The following is a 16,245-nucleotide window of genomic DNA, read 5'->3' on the forward strand; positions in this document are numbered from 1 at the left end:
GCAGATGAGAACGTTCAGTTACGATAATATTCGATTAAATTCTGTAAATTTATCTATTGTTTACTTGCTTGTTGTCTCGTAAAAAGGAGATTTAAAACAGCCAAAAGAAATGGTTAATAAGACAATGATTTCATTGCGGAAATAGTCTATTGTTTAGTTTAAATGATTTTGTAGTTTTCTAACAGGTGAAATTATCAAGTTAAAAACTATTGAAAAGTTTGATACACACGCACACACATACACACATTCTTTATAAGTAAAATCTTCTTATAAGTGTATGTAGTTCGGAGAGCATCGTTGTCCCATACACTGCTATGTGAGCTTCCTCACTTCGACAGAGAATACTGGAGTCTTCCTTCTTCGAAATATGTTTTACTTGGTCAGATTGTTCAAGTATCTCTATGGCCCGGCATGGCCAGGTCGTTAAAGCGCTAGAATCGTAATCTGGGGATCACGGGTTCGAATCCTCGTCGCATCAAACATACTCGCCCTTTCAGCCGTGGGTGCGTTATAAATGTGACGGTCAATCCCACTCTTCATTGGTAAAAAGAGTAGCCTAAGTATTGGCTGTGGGTAATGGTGACTAGCTGCTTTCCCTATAGTCTTAAACTGCTAAATTAGGGACGGCTAGCGCAGATAGCCATCGTGTAGCTTTGCTCGAAATTCAAACAAAACAAACAATTTCTGTATAAAAAATACTCTTCTTTAGAAATATTATAAGACAACTGAAAGGACTAATCATAGCCCCAAATAATTTCTATGATGTGAAATTACATCTGTTCACATTTACACTTGACTGTGTTAAAACTATTGAAACGTTTGATATACATAAACACACATTATAAGTAAACACTATCGCCAGTTAAAAACTCGTCATGTTATTCAGAAGTTGATAGTGAGGTTACAGTAACATTCTGAAAATTTCGCAACTTGGAAATAATTTAAATGCAACGGTAAGCAAAGCTGTGTGTAACACTGCGAGAATTCATAACTTCGCCATAAAACGTTCGCAATTTCTACAAAATACCGGGGTATTTATTCTGGTTTCCTCAAGCATGGATAGTATGTTATCTGATACGAAACAGAGGCCATTACCAGAGTATTAGGCTTCACATAGCACCTAATACAAATATGTCGGTCCTACGAGCAAATAACGTCTACTTAAGTTTCGCTATGTCAGGACAAATAGCGACGATTATAAATGTGTACTTAAAGAGTTCCTGGCTGGTCCTCTATTTGCATTTACCACAATCCAATAAAATCGTCTGGTAATTGTTTACTGCAAACAGAGTGACGGGTTTTAGTCGGAAAGCTTCTAATAAAATGCGCTAAGTTTGTAAAATAACACCTTGATAAAATCATTTAAATATGTACATTCTATCTTTCAAAATGATTGATTTGGTTTGAGTTTTGAGCAAAGTTACATAAGAGATATCTGAGCTAGCCGTTCTTAATTTAGCAGTGAAGAATAGAGGGAATACAGTTATTCATCAACCACCCACCGCCAACTCTCGGTTTACCTTTTTACCACAAATATTGAAATTGACCGTCATGTTACGGTTGAAAGACGAGCATGTTTGGTATGATGAGAGTTCGAACTCGCGACCCTCAGATTGCGAGCCGAGTACCCGAACCACTTGGCCCCGAACTTTCTTAAAATGTTTAACGTTAATTATTAAGATAACATTATAAATTTATTTTTGATAGTAGTAAGTATGGTAAAGTTTAGCCCTATCTAAACCAAAGGAAAAAATGTACACAAATTACAGTGTTAATTTATCTCTTTATCGAATAACAGGCAGTAATTAATAAAAGCTCAACTAATGTTAACCCTAAGACAAGTAGACTTAGATATTTCGGTGTCTGCGATTAGAATTCTTTAGTATTATTTTAGAAGTACTGTGTTTAAAGAGGTATTGCTAAAATAAATATACTAATTAGACCATAAACGTTTGGTGGACCTCTTTTAGTTTTGTTAAGTTAATAAATAACTGTTTGTTTTTGGAATTTCGCGCAAGCTCTATCTGTCGCTAATTTAACAGTAAAGAACTTAAAGGAAGGAAACTAGTCATCACTACCCACCGTCAGCTCTTGGACTAACCTTTTACCAACGAATACTGGGATTGACCGTCATTGTATATCGCCCCACTGTATATCTGTGATGGGAATTTGAACTCGCAACCCTCAGATTGAGAGTCGATCGCCCTAATCGCCTGGCTATGTCAAACCTGTTAAGGGAAAAAAAGAAATGATTGGATATCAACAACATCTTGACACTTAGATAAGCATTTTGAAATGCTCAGTTAAAGTTTAAATAACGTATTTGTGCTGGCCATCTGACAATACATGAGGCTTTCAGCTTCTAAAAAGACTGTTTATCTATGAAGTCTTCTGTAAAACCGACCATTTCTAGTTCCGTTTCAAAACGCTTTTTGCTCTTTATTTTCAACAGAGCTGTCTCCGAGAGAACTGATTTATTTAACCAAAGTTTTCTACCTTCTTTCCGAATAAACTCCTTAATATCTTTAAGGACAGTAGTAACCGTTGAAACGTATTATAATTCCCGTTTGAATCGTTTCTACGAACGATGTATTATAACTGCTCTACGGGGAAGAATAGAGTCCAAAAGCGACTGCAGGTCTTAATATTCTGACTGATATTGCCTAAAGTCCCGAGAAAGTTCAATTACGATGACATTTGTGTATATTCTGTTCGTTTATCCATTGTTTACACTGTTGTTGTTTCGTAAAGAGAACATTTAAACAACGGTTAAGAAGAAAATTGTTTTACTGCGGAAATAGTAATTATTTAGTTTAAATGTTATTTAAAAATAATAAAAAAAACTAGGTGGAAATAAACCAACAGAAAATCTTATCCACATAAGTCGTCGGTTTCGGAGTAAGCTTCAGAATACAGGAATCTATAATGGTGTGAAAATAGAAACATGTCCGGATCTGTGATCATTAGACTTGTTGTAAGCTTAAAATACAAGGATCTATACTGGTGTGAAAATAGAAACATTTCCGGATCTGTGATCATTAGACTTGTTGTAAGCTAATAAACACAGGGATCTATAATGGTGTGAAAATAGAAACATTTCCGGATCTGTGATCATTAGACTTGATGTAAGCTTAAAATACAGGGATCTATAATAGTGTGAAAATAGAAACATTTCCGGATCTGTGACCATTAGACTTGATGTAAGCTTAAAATACAGAGATCTATAATAGTGTGAAAATAGAAACATTTCCGGATCTGTGATCATTAGACTTGTTGTAAGCTTAAAAACAGGGATCTATAATTTATGAAATTATAAACATCTTCAGATTTGTGACCATTAGACTTGTGGTAAGCTTTAAAACACAAATTTTATAACAGTGTGAAAATATAAAAAATTCCAGTTCTGTGACTATTAGACTTGTTGTGAGCTTCCAACACAACATGAATCTATAATAGTGTAAAAATATAAACTTCTTAAAATCTGTGACCTTATAGGTGATCACAATAATGATTGTTTTTTTATCCAAGCCTTCTGTGATAAATTATTAACACACACTAATTATTAAATGTAAACAGCTCACCGATATGTCAAAAGACAATCGCGTACATGTAGATCCTAGGGGGTTCGTTTGACCCAATTCACGAATGGTACACTTTTTAAACGTATAAAATTAAAATTTTGTTTACTAAGAGTTCCATTTGGTGATATTTAGTCCCAACCCATACAGGTCGACTTGTAAGATACACAAAGAGTTTTTGATACACATTTGTAGTCTTTGAGACCCCATACGAGTGATTACACGATTTAATAGGAAAAGTAAATAGTGGTTTTATTTCAGTTATGTTATATTTTAGGGTATTGTCTTACATGTGCGACATTAGTAGAGTTAAGTCCTCTTTGGTCACTTCTTTCTTATAAGCACAGTTCGCCACGTTGTGAAAGGTATCAACTCTTAGATGACTATAATGACCTCTGACTTGTATTCACGTATTACTAGATACACTGACACACACGAACTAGTAAGAGTATATATATATATATATATTGTGAAATGGATCATTTTACAGTGCAAACGAACATAACGACATTTTACAAGAGTACCCTTACTCTCTAGTGACGCAGGAGTAAGTGTGAAGGCTTATAATAAAAATAACAAGATTTCGATAACTGTATTGGGCACGGAACAAATTGGCCTTTGAGTTTAACGACAATACAAACAAATGAGTTCATAAATTTTAGATGTGAAATAAGAAAACAAAATTGTCTTTCTTACAATTTTAAAAACTTAACCTAAATTTCTCCTGATGCACAAACAGCTGTTGGAAACAAAATATTTGATTTATTTTTAAATCTGTTGACCTTTCAGTTGAAGCCTAAGGATTGTGTAAGAATTACACAGTTAAAAATAAGGAAATGTCACCCCGCTGGTACAGCGGTAAAGTCTACGGATTTACATCGCTAAAATTAGGGGTTTGATTCCCCTCAATGGACTCAGCAGATAGTCCAATGTGGCTTTGTTATAAGAAAATACAATACAAAAAAGGATATTTAAACAGAAGCAGTGAGAGACGTTTAGTTAAGTCCGTCACGATCAGTGATGTAGTTGGTTTTCAGTTGATTTCTCTATATAAAACTATATTTAATAATATCTACATTATTTATAGGTTTGCACTCGTAGACATCATCTGATAGAAAAACAATTGTGATATTTTCTGTTGTATAACTCCCAGTGTTATTATTTTATGTAAAAAATACAATATATTCACATAAATTAAGAAATAAATTAGTTATCTCAGTGTTTAGATACACCAACCAATACTGTTCTGTACCTTTTTAGCTCAATCAACGTTAACAGGAGAAAACCGAATGAAAATGTAACCTGATCAAAAGCCATCCTCAGATAGGCTTCACAAGTCCACACTTCATTCTGGCGGAAAAAGTTTCTCTCTCTCTCCTCATCTTCACGGCTGAGTGAGTCTAGTTTTAAAGTAATATATCCTTCCACATCCAGATCTAATAGGTTTCACGGCTGATCAACACTACCACACGGAATAGTCCGCTCCACAGGGGGAGCTGTTAGCGGCGCCTTGCCCGTCTGAGCAAAGAAGGAGGAGCAAATATAACATCGAATTTGTTTGAGGATAAGCGGACGTGCCGGAAGGCTGACACTTCACTAACTTTGTTTCTCCTTCTCACTACAGCGTTTGAAAGTGGAGCGTCAGACTGCGCTAAGAAATCGGCCGTCATCAAACAACGGTCTGCCTCTTCTCGTGTTTGTCACACACAGAAGATGAGTGAAGAGTTTGAAAGCTTCATGAAGCCATGAGAAGTGCTAGTTTAACATGTTAATTCCAGTTTAAGTGTTTATTCTATTTCATCCTGGCTCTAATTTTCTGTTTTTGTTTTGTGGAGCATGACAACAACCTTCCATTTGAACGTAACTGACTGCATGTCGTCAAACGCCTACAGCGTTCTGCCAAACTTTTCGCTGTTTCTAAACTGTACTGTACCCAGTAATGTCGAAGATGCTCGTCTGGAATTTCCGAACTATATCCGGACAGTGGCTACTGTTCTTTGTGCTGTGTTATTAGCTGTTGGAACCACTGGCAATATTCTCGTGCCCGTTGTCGTCTGTCGGACTAAAGACCTGAGAAACTCTACCAACTTCTTTCTCATTAACCTAAGTGTGGCTGACCTTCTAGTGTTACTGGTCTGCATGCCCACTGTGTTAATAGAGCTTCATTCGAAACCGGAAGTCTGGCTTCTAGGGGAAGGAATGTGTAAGTAACCATTTTTTTTCGTTAAAAGGCTTTTGAAATATTTCTTAACTGAATTGTTGAAAATTAGTATATCTTATTTTTGTCCTGCCATGACCAAATTACTTGTTATAGGTTAAGAATTTTCGAATTTGACGAAACTTTTTTGATGTGTTTTTTCTATAATACATATTTAATTTAGGTAACGTTATGTTGTAACTACAGATCGCAAAATTATATTTAACAATAGACTTTTGATATGATTACCTTTATTAAAAATAGGTTTAATAATAGAATTTGGTCGAGATTACATTTGGTAAAAATAAGTTTAACGAAAGAATTTTCTCGTGATTACATTTAGTAGAAAATAGGTTTAACGATAGACTTTTGTCGTGATTAAATTTAGTAAAATTAGATTTAATAGTACGAATTGACCGATATCATATTTAGTGAAAATAGGTTTGACGATTGATTTTTATTGTGATTAGATTTAGAAAATATACATTTAACAATAGAGTTTTGTCATGGTTACATTTAGTAAAAGTAGACTCAACAATAGACTTCTGTCGTGATTATAGTTAATACAAATAGGCTTAACAATAGAATTTGACTGTGATTACATTTAGTAACAATAGGCTTAACGATAGACTTCTGTCGTGATTATAGTTAATAAAAATAGGCTTAACAATAGAATTTGACCGTGATTACAGTCAGTAAAGATTGGTTTTAGGTCAATATTTATTTTATAAAGTTTCGAATAATTATAGAATTTTTCGACAACGTAGGGAACACCATTATATCCTAAGTAACGTTTCTTATAATAAATCAAAGAAAGTTTACTGAAATTTTCCAACCTACGCGATATAAATATTAAAGGGAAAGCCCTCTCCAACTCGCTTACTTTCTTGTTAAAAGTATTTCGCCGTGTTTAGTTTTTATAAAGGATAAACACAAAAATATTTACAACAGAAAAATATCTCCTCACATCATTATGTGTAACAATAAACATAGAGTAGATGAAATCTCTACTAATATATTGATCATTGTTAACATTCAACACAATGCTCTATGAAAAATAATTATATGTTATATTCCACAGAATTTACTTTAAAGATATACAACTAGATCTTAATCGTAAAAAACTCTCTTTTGTGATGTATTTCTGTATATAAATTTATAAAAGTTTCAATGAAGACTAATTTTTTTTAAAATAAGTATTTGTTAACTGTTGTCAATTTGACTTTTATTAAAAAAGGCTTGAAGTAAAAGATAGATACAATGAACAAATTATTGTAAATATGTTGTGTATGTTTGTGCTTTTACAATTTTTACTGGTAGCGCTCATGCATATCACAGTTAACGTATTTCTTTATCCTGAAACTTAACGCAGTGTTTCCTTTGCCACTGGTGTGAACATAGATACTAAATTAATTATACAATCATAAGAAATATATATAATACAGGTATACATTATCCTTAAGCTTACTATTTGTTCTGTTTCTGCATCGGTTATACTTGATAAAAAAAGTGTTTGAAAAGTTATTACAAAATCTAGGATAAACGTGATGTTTCTCTTTCTTTAGTAACAAATTTTTCTTCCTTGTAAAAAGAGAAAAATGTTATTATGAAATAACTTATAACATTCAAAAGAATATTTTTGCATATATCCATGTCGTCCTTCACTTTCGATATTCTGGTGTTGGCCATATTATTTTTTTATATTTTATCTTTTGTTGCTGATACGATAATATAACCGTACTAAACTATGTTACCGTTCCAATCTTCACTTTAGTTGTTGATACGATAATATAACTGTACTAAACTATGTTACCGTTCCAATCTTCAGTTTAGTTGTTGATACGATAATATAACTCTACTAAACTGTGTTACCGTTCCAATCTTCACGTTAGTTGTTGATACGATAATATAACTCTACTAAACTGTGTTACCGTTCCAATCTTCACTTTAGTTGTTGATACGATAATATAACTCTACTAAACTGTGTTACCGTTCCAATCTTCACTTTAGTTGTTGATACGATAATATAACTCAACTAAACTGTGTTACCGTTCCAATCTTCAGTTTAGTTGTTGATACGATAATATAACTCTACTAAACTGTATTACCGTTCCAATCTTCACTTTAGTTGTTGATACGATAATATAACTCTACTAAACTGTGTTACCGTTCCAATCTTCAGTTTAGTTGTTGATACGATAATATAACTTTACTAAACTGTGTTACCGTTCCAATCTTCAGTTTAGTTGTTGATACGATAATATAACTGTACTAAACTATGTTACCGTTCCAACCTTCAGTTTAGTTGTTGATACGATAATATAACTCTACTAAACTGTGTTATCGTTCCAATCTTCACTTTAGTTGTTGATGCAATAATATAACTCTGCTAAACTGTGTTACCGTTCCAATCTTCACTTTAGTTGTTGATACGATAATATAATTGTGTTACCGTTTTAATTACCATAACTGTTCAGTTGAATTACCTTTACACAATTCCTACATAATAGTAATTACCATAACTAGTTCAGTTGAAATACCTTTATATGGCTTCCATATAATAATAATTACCATAAGTAGTTCAGTTGAGATTCCACTTTAGTAATTAGAAAAACGAATACATAAAAGTATCATAAATAGCTTCAGTTGAAATGAATATTCATGATGTGCAAGATTTAAATATAACGACAATTAGTTCATATTTAATACATTTGTTTAATTTACAATAAATCTAGATCATAATTTTTAATCCTTAATGTGACAATATTTTTAAACTTTTCAAAATTTTTTATTATTATGAATAATCTATAAAAATGCTTTTACATATTTCTATAAAATAGAACTGTCACAGCTATTCAATAAGAATTACTCTTTCAGATTTCTTTCCAGTAGAATTTTCATAACTATTCTATAAAAATTAGTTTAACATATTTCTTTCAAATAGTATTTTCATAACTATTATATAATAATCACTTTTGCAGATTTCATTACTAGTTTTGGAATACATTAACAGCTCTTCCTAGAAAACAGGAATTACAGTAACTATTCCATATGGAATACTTTCCCTAAAGTGGTTTACGTAAAAATGAACATAAGTTGTAAATTAAGTTTTCTATTCGTTAAAAAAACAAATCACAGAACTAGTTCAGTCGAAATAACATTTCCTTATTTCTGTAAAATATAAATTACTATATGTGGCACTGTATTTATTTGTACTGTCATTGTATGAAATAGAAACCACTGTAAGTGGTACTTTATCAGTTGTACTGGCATTGCAAGACTTGAGGAGATGGAATTATTATATCTGTTTCCATACCTTAAAATATACGTCTGAGAATACACATAACCACAGCATTATGTTTTCCCATAATACAAAATGTGACTGAGAATACACAAACTTTCAGCACATTTTCCCACAATACACAATGCTATTGAGAATACACATACCTATAGCATGACATTTTCCCACAATACACAATGCTATTGAGAATACACATACTTATAGCATGACATTTTCCCACAATACACAATGCTATTGAGAATACACATATCTATAGCATGACATTTTTCCATAATACACAATGCTATTGAGAATACACATATCTATAGCATGACATTTTCCCATAATACAAAATGCTACCACGCATCAATTGCGATGCTTCTTCCTTTTCATTAACTTCCATTTATGGATAAACCAATTATTGGTAAAGAAGCTTTTAAACTTATTAAATGTTTGTATTAAATGCGTTGTGAAATAACTTTTGCATATTACTTTCTGTCTCTTCTATATGACAGATACACAGTGAAAGAAGAACTATCTACTTCGTTATATAATGTAGTAATAGCTGAAACGCAGTAAAAGTAAACCCCTTGTATTACATAACTTACAGTACTTTAAAAGTTGAAATACGGAAAAGCTGATATGCTATGTTATATCTGTACTGGACAGATATGCTATGTTATATCTGTACTGGACAGATATGCTATGCTATACTCCTTATGCTTCGCCATCTATTATAAAAGTTGACGATGAGGAAACCCACGACACTCTGTTAGAGACGTGCTGGACAGGACTCACATATTAAATTGTTTTTTGTTCTTATTATACCATCTGCTATAAAGATTGACTCGCAACAGCTACAGAAAACATTCATATTCAGTTTACCTATTGTGGAAGGCCTAATTTGTCGATAACGATGAACCATGACTTTGTTGTCGTTTTAGTCATTACTTTATCGGATTTCTCTTTCTCTGACTTCACGGCATAACTTGGAATACTTAAGCATGTCACTCCCGTTATTTCCCAGCATTCTCCCTGTGAGAGTCAAGTAGGAATTATGACTTCACGGCATAACTTGGAATACTTAAGTATGTCACTCCCGTTATTTCCCACCATTCTCCCTGTGAGAGTCAAGTAGGAATTAGAAAGTATATTATTTAATTTTTTTATATTCGCGAAATATTATTCATAGAACATTAATAATAACAAAGTTTATTATTAGAACACCACACTTTCTCTGTCTGTTTTTTCTCTTTTTTTCCTCGATGTCTTGGTATTAATATGAATGGAAACCTAACTTGTCTCTCGACTTTTATTAACGTATGCCATTTTTAAGTAATGTTAATTTAATAATATGTTTTTCAAATATTTCACATATTCAGATTTATATACATAGCCATACTTCTAGTTAAAGCAGATAGAATTGATTACCTATCCGTAGTAAGAGTACTTACTTGAAACGGAGGAAGAAAACTACAACATATCCACAGCAAGACATGCCAAGCCTCAATTACTGTGTACTAATTCAATGTGTCAAAGTTGGTTGCTCCAGTTATGTTCTAAGTTGTTGTTGTTCTTTGTAATTAAGCTCAAAGCTGCACAATGAGTTATCTGTGCTCTGCCCACCACGGACATTGAAACTAAGTAGCATGTTAAAATGTTTCCGGATTCTTGAAGATTGCAATGTCAACCGAACCACAAATTTACTTCTATATAGAAGCCAATAAAGGGTTCAGGGTATGAACTCTTCTTTCAGCTCTGATTTTGTAATGTATTAAGAATGCCAAGGCTGACCGGAGGACTTGTAGTCCCACAGAGAAGACAGACTGGGAGAGAAAAGCAGATTCGGCTCTCAACTTAGAGATGTTGTTTATAATCTGTAAAACCAGGGGGATTGGTCTGGCACGTGCTGTTGCAGCCTTACCCGCTGTTTTGTTTTCCATGATGTGGACGTTTTCATAATTCAAGTACTCATCCAGATTCAATTCGTTCATGTGTAGGGTTTGAGGTGTTATGCACAATAAACAACTTTAGAAGGGAAACTCTTCTTTTTCATACACTTCAAACTAAAGATTTATTTTCTTTACTGTGACGTAGAGACCTAAAGTATTCTTTGATTGGTTGTATCCTCTGCTACGAGCTGCATTTTTGCCTATTCAAGGATTACTAGCTCAACTTTATAATTAAGATTTATTTATTCTATTGTACTTGAACAAAAATGTACTCATTTTACGCTGAAAAGATTTCACCCGAATATTTCCATTCTACATTTCCATGGAACTTGTAACTGTTGTTATAGAGTCACGTATTTAATAAGAGCACCCTATTTATTTATCTGAATACGTACCCTTATATCAACTAGGTGCACTTGTAAGGAACAGAGCTTGCAATATCGAAAAACTAACATTTATATTTGCTCTTGAATTTATGTAACAAATTAAAGCTTCTAGTCGGATGGTTCATGAAGTTCATTATCACAGTCTCTGTACTAAACGCTACGTCTGATATATACGAACAATAAATATGGGAAGTACTCTTCTTCTAATTACACTCAGATGCACGAACACATAAATAACACAAAATCTTGCTTTTGTTCTTCAGGTGACAAGCTGGATAACTTTATTACCAATTTCTGGAGATGTGATGTGTGCAAACCATATGTCTGTGATGTAAAGATTTTGATATTTGGCATCAAACGATAGCAAAACGATGACATTGGTTGTTATATTATGACCCGGGCATCAGTGTTTAGATTGAACTTTGGTTACAAATCCGGTTGACACTCTTAGACCTTGAAGTCTTTCGTCCACTTGTCTACAATAACAACTGGTGAGCAATTCTGAGAAGAAGTCGAAAGGTTATTAAAGAAGTCCAGTCAAACTAAAGCCTCGTTAGTTCGTGAGGTGGCTCATAGGTGAATGCATGGGTCTTTTGGTTTTTTCTTATTTGCACTGATTATATTGATATGGATATAATTAGTAAATCAGTCAACTCTGCTCATTGTATTGATAGGGGCAAATTATTAAATTAGTTAACTTTGCTGATTGTATTGATAGGGGCATAATTAGTGCTCTAATGATGATTTTGAGAGGGGTATAAATAGTAAATTAATAGTTTGCTGATAATATTGAACTATTAGATATTTGTAGTTGTATTCATAATGTTGAGGTGTTACAAATTAACTTAAACCAATTTGTAATTTGGAGAAATGTTTAATGAATGATTTTTAATTATAGAAAGTGCCATGTAATGCACTTGGATTGCACATGGATGTGAATCTACGAAATAGCACATCTAACGAAAAGATCTTGGTGTAATAGTGGACCAGTCACTCTAGCTGTATAAGTAGTGATGCATTTAAAGCTAAAATAATATTAAGGTGTAATTATAGATACGTGGATTATAAACTAAAACAAGTAATTATTTCTACAGAAATCAACACTTAGTCCTCACTTGGTTTTCTTTTCTCTCTCTCTTTTTTAAGATAAGATATCAACTTATTGGAAAACCTTAAGAGGAGGGATATTAAGGCGATTCCAGGGACCGACGGTTTATTTTAAATAACCATTGAAGATAGTTTAACCTTATTTTTGTAGCTGGCTTGGCTTTACTGTGGTTTCACTACTGTAACTGGTGGCCTATGGAATGAGTTGTAGAGTACAATAGAGGAGGCCACCAGTTTAAAGGAGTGTAAGAGGAGTAAGGGTGGATTTCCTAAATGAACTTTAATATTTTTACAAAATGAACTTTAATCTTTCTACAGAATGAACTTTAATCTTTTCTTTTCTGAAGGCTGCGAAAACAGCTCTGAAAGACCAAATGGCTTCTTAGTGGCCCAGTATTGTGTCATGTTAAGGTTGTGTCACATATTTGACAGCTAGTTACTGTGTATTAGTTGAGCACTCAACTGCTTTTGTGACTGTGTAAGAACCTTGGCCCAATCTGGACTAATGCTGAACCAAATCCAATATTCAACGATTTTCTTCAACTTTAAGCACGTACACGTAAAGAGTTACGTGGTTGCTATAGAGGTAATACCTATTATTAAAGGAAGAGCATAATAACAGAATTAAATACGTATTTAAACGAACGGTCTGAGTTAAATGAATGCTATAACACTATGCTGACTAAAATATGTATATTCTGTACTGTCAACACGAGCCCAATTTCGTATTAGAATACTAAAAACTAAACAACTTTCAAATATCCCATGCTATATTAGAAACGAAAAACTTTTGTGACAATGTTAAGAGAGAAGGCCACTTTTATTTGAGGCGTTAAGAAAGAATACGTTATATAACTTGTTCCACATGAACCAGGTTCGTCAAATGTAACACAAATCATATCTTTCACAGTAGTTATTATACTTCCACATCAAGCTTTCTTTACCTTTAATGCTGCCCATAAGTTAATTTACTTACAGCCTAACATGTAAATGTGATTGAGGCACTCGACTTCTAATCCGAATGTCGCGGGTTCGAATTGCCGTCACACAAAACATGCTCGCTCTTTCAGCCGTGGGAGCGTTCTAATGTGATGGTCAATCCGACTATTCGTTGGTAAAAGAGTAGCCCAAGAGTTGGCGGTGGATGGTGGTGATGACTAGCTTCCTTTCCTCTAGCCTTACATTCCTAAATTAGGAACGGCTAGCGCATATAGCCCTTGTGTAGCTTTGCGCGAAATTCAAACCAAACCAATCTCTTACTTGCTACGTAACAAAGATATATTCTTAGATAACGGTTGTTGTAGGGCTATGGCTACAACCGTCGCTTTTATTTATTATAGCCTTATATTCTTATGGTTGACTTGTTTTGTTTTGTGTTATATACCTGTACGTTTACTTACTATACGACCTTATATCCTTACACTACTTTTATCTTGCATTTAGTGCTTTAAAGTCAGTACTTTTACTTACATACAAACTTAGATTATTTTATTACTTTTATCTTGTGTTTTAGTGCTTTATGTTCACATTTTTACTCACTATACAACCTTAGATCCTTAAATTACTTTTGTATTGTGTTTAGTGCTTTAAAACCAGTGTTTTAGTTTCCTCTGTATGATGTTACGTTCCAAGCTATTCTGGCGGAACTCTGAATCCCAACTATCCGGTAGGCTACACAGTTTATGTGATTTGTGCTATGATATACCAACACAATAGAAATATAGAACCTATTTGGTAAAAACTATACGCTTCTACGTCGGTTGGTAAAAGAGTAGCCCAAGAGTTGGCGGTGGGTGGTGATGACTAGCTGCCTTCCCTCTAGTCTTACACTGCTAAATTAGGGACGGCTAGCACAGATAGCCCTCGAGTAGCTTTGTGCGAAATTCCAAAAACAAACAAACAAACAAACAAACAATTCTACGTCGGAGATGCAATTTTGTGCATGGCCGATTGAAGCCGTGGAATTTGAGATGATTGTTTGTTTATTAAGGTAATTTTATCACAGTTTCTAGAAGACAATCAGATATTTTTTTTTTTTTCTCCAGTGAAATTTCGATATTGTGTACAATTTCTCTGGTTGGGTTCCATTTCGTAACGAGAATAAAATCGTTTATAATATGTTCATATTCTATAGCGTCACTACAGTAGATTGATTTATAATCTGATATTTGGCGTTCAAGAATTACTTTGACGTAACAATATCCCTTTTCTATCAATTAATTACTGCTAAAAAAACAAAAAAATAAAATATATTGAAAGTTTTATTATTTTGTATATTATTTAAAGCCCTCGCGTTCACAATTAATACGAAGCGAGAAATATTGCGTTCTTGGATTGTGAAGTTTTTTTGCAAACTCTTTCACCAATTGAAGGTATAGAAAGAAACGTAGAAATATCTTAAAGCATTTAAATCATGTATTCGTTTCTTACACGTGTACTAACTGAAGTATCCGTTCAACAAACACGTGGGGAGAAACAGAGTCGCCCGAGTCACCTAGGGATTTTAGATCCAAAAGCAGACTCTATAGTTATTCGCAGAGTTTGATAATAATCGATCTAACAGTTCACCAGTAATAGGCGCGCGCTCACACACACGCACACAGAAACTTTTGTTAGATAATGATTCGATTAAGAAGATAAACAAATTTTTGCGTATGAGTCAGTCATTCGCCATTTCTTATTATTGGTATTTAGGTTCTTTGGGTGTACTTGAGAGGGTCGGGTACAATTTTGACCTCTTTTGTGTTGAACTTCGCGTAAAGGTACAACAGTACTATCTTCGCTAGCTGTGCCTAATTTTCCAGTGCAAGACTAGAGGGAAAGCAGCTAGTCATCATTACCCACCGTCAACTCTGTGGCTACTCTTTTACCAATGAACAGTGAGATTGACTGTAATATTATAACGACCCCAAGGGGTACGGTCACTTCGTAAACAACCATTTCTAAATTTTAATTTTGAACAATATTTACGACATCTTCAGAAATAAGAAAATTCCTGCTTTGATATATAACTGTTTCATACAAACGATTATTAGGAAGTTATTGACTTAAGTACATTTCGTCCAGAAATAGTTTGATATCAAGAAGAGAAGATTTCTTTTTGTTTACTGTATTGTCATGGTTTAGATTTTTTAAGTGAAGTTGATTTCTTTTAAGACTGGGCACTCGAGAGCAAGACGGTTGAAGTATCTATAACTTGTTCTTTTGTTGGTCTTTTGAATTTCGCGACCCTCGGATTACGAGTCGAGTGTCTTAACCACCTGGCCATGCCGGGCCGTCGCGCAAAACTACACAAGGGCTATCTGCGCTAGCCGTCCCTAATTTAGCAGTGTAAGACTAGAGGGAATGCAGCTAGTCATTACCACCCACTGCCAACTCTTGGATTCCTCTTTTACGAATGAATAGTGGGATTTACCGTCTCATTAAAACATCATTACAGCTGAAAGAGCGAGCATGTTTGGTATGACAGGGATTCGAACCCGCGTCCCTCAGATTACGAGTCGAGTGCATTAACATGCGTGTGTTCGTGTGCGTGTTTTCTTATAGCAAAGCCACATCGGGCTATCTGCTGAGCCCACCGAAGGGAATCGAACCCCTAATTTTAGCGTTTCAAGTCCATAGACTTAGACTTACCGCTGTACTAGCGGGGGGCGTGTGCATTAACAACCTGTCCATGTCGGGCCCATCTATAGCTTGACAGCTGTTAAATACGAAACGTCTGATATTGTAAAGACTGAGTAGTAGT

The 16,245-nt window shown here is 34.0% G+C and overlaps 1 protein-coding gene across 2 annotated transcripts in view; it reads left to right on the forward strand.

Annotated features, from left to right (window-relative positions):
* LOC143257511 (growth hormone secretagogue receptor type 1-like) overlaps positions 1–16,245 on the forward strand; it is a 106,231-nt gene that overhangs the window by 33,742 nt on the left and 56,244 nt on the right. For both annotated transcript variants that reach the window (XM_076516281.1, XM_076516282.1), the window contains one exon: positions 4,839–5,781. In XM_076516281.1, the coding sequence (XP_076372396.1) occupies positions 5,415–5,781 (367 nt within the window). In that variant the 5' untranslated portion in view covers positions 4,839–5,414. The remainder of the gene's footprint in view (positions 1–4,838; positions 5,782–16,245) is intronic.

This window comes from Tachypleus tridentatus, chromosome 7 (assembly GCF_004210375.1).
Source record: "Tachypleus tridentatus isolate NWPU-2018 chromosome 7, ASM421037v1, whole genome shotgun sequence".
In the NCBI taxonomy this organism is placed as follows: Eukaryota; Metazoa; Arthropoda; class Merostomata; order Xiphosura; family Limulidae; genus Tachypleus; species Tachypleus tridentatus.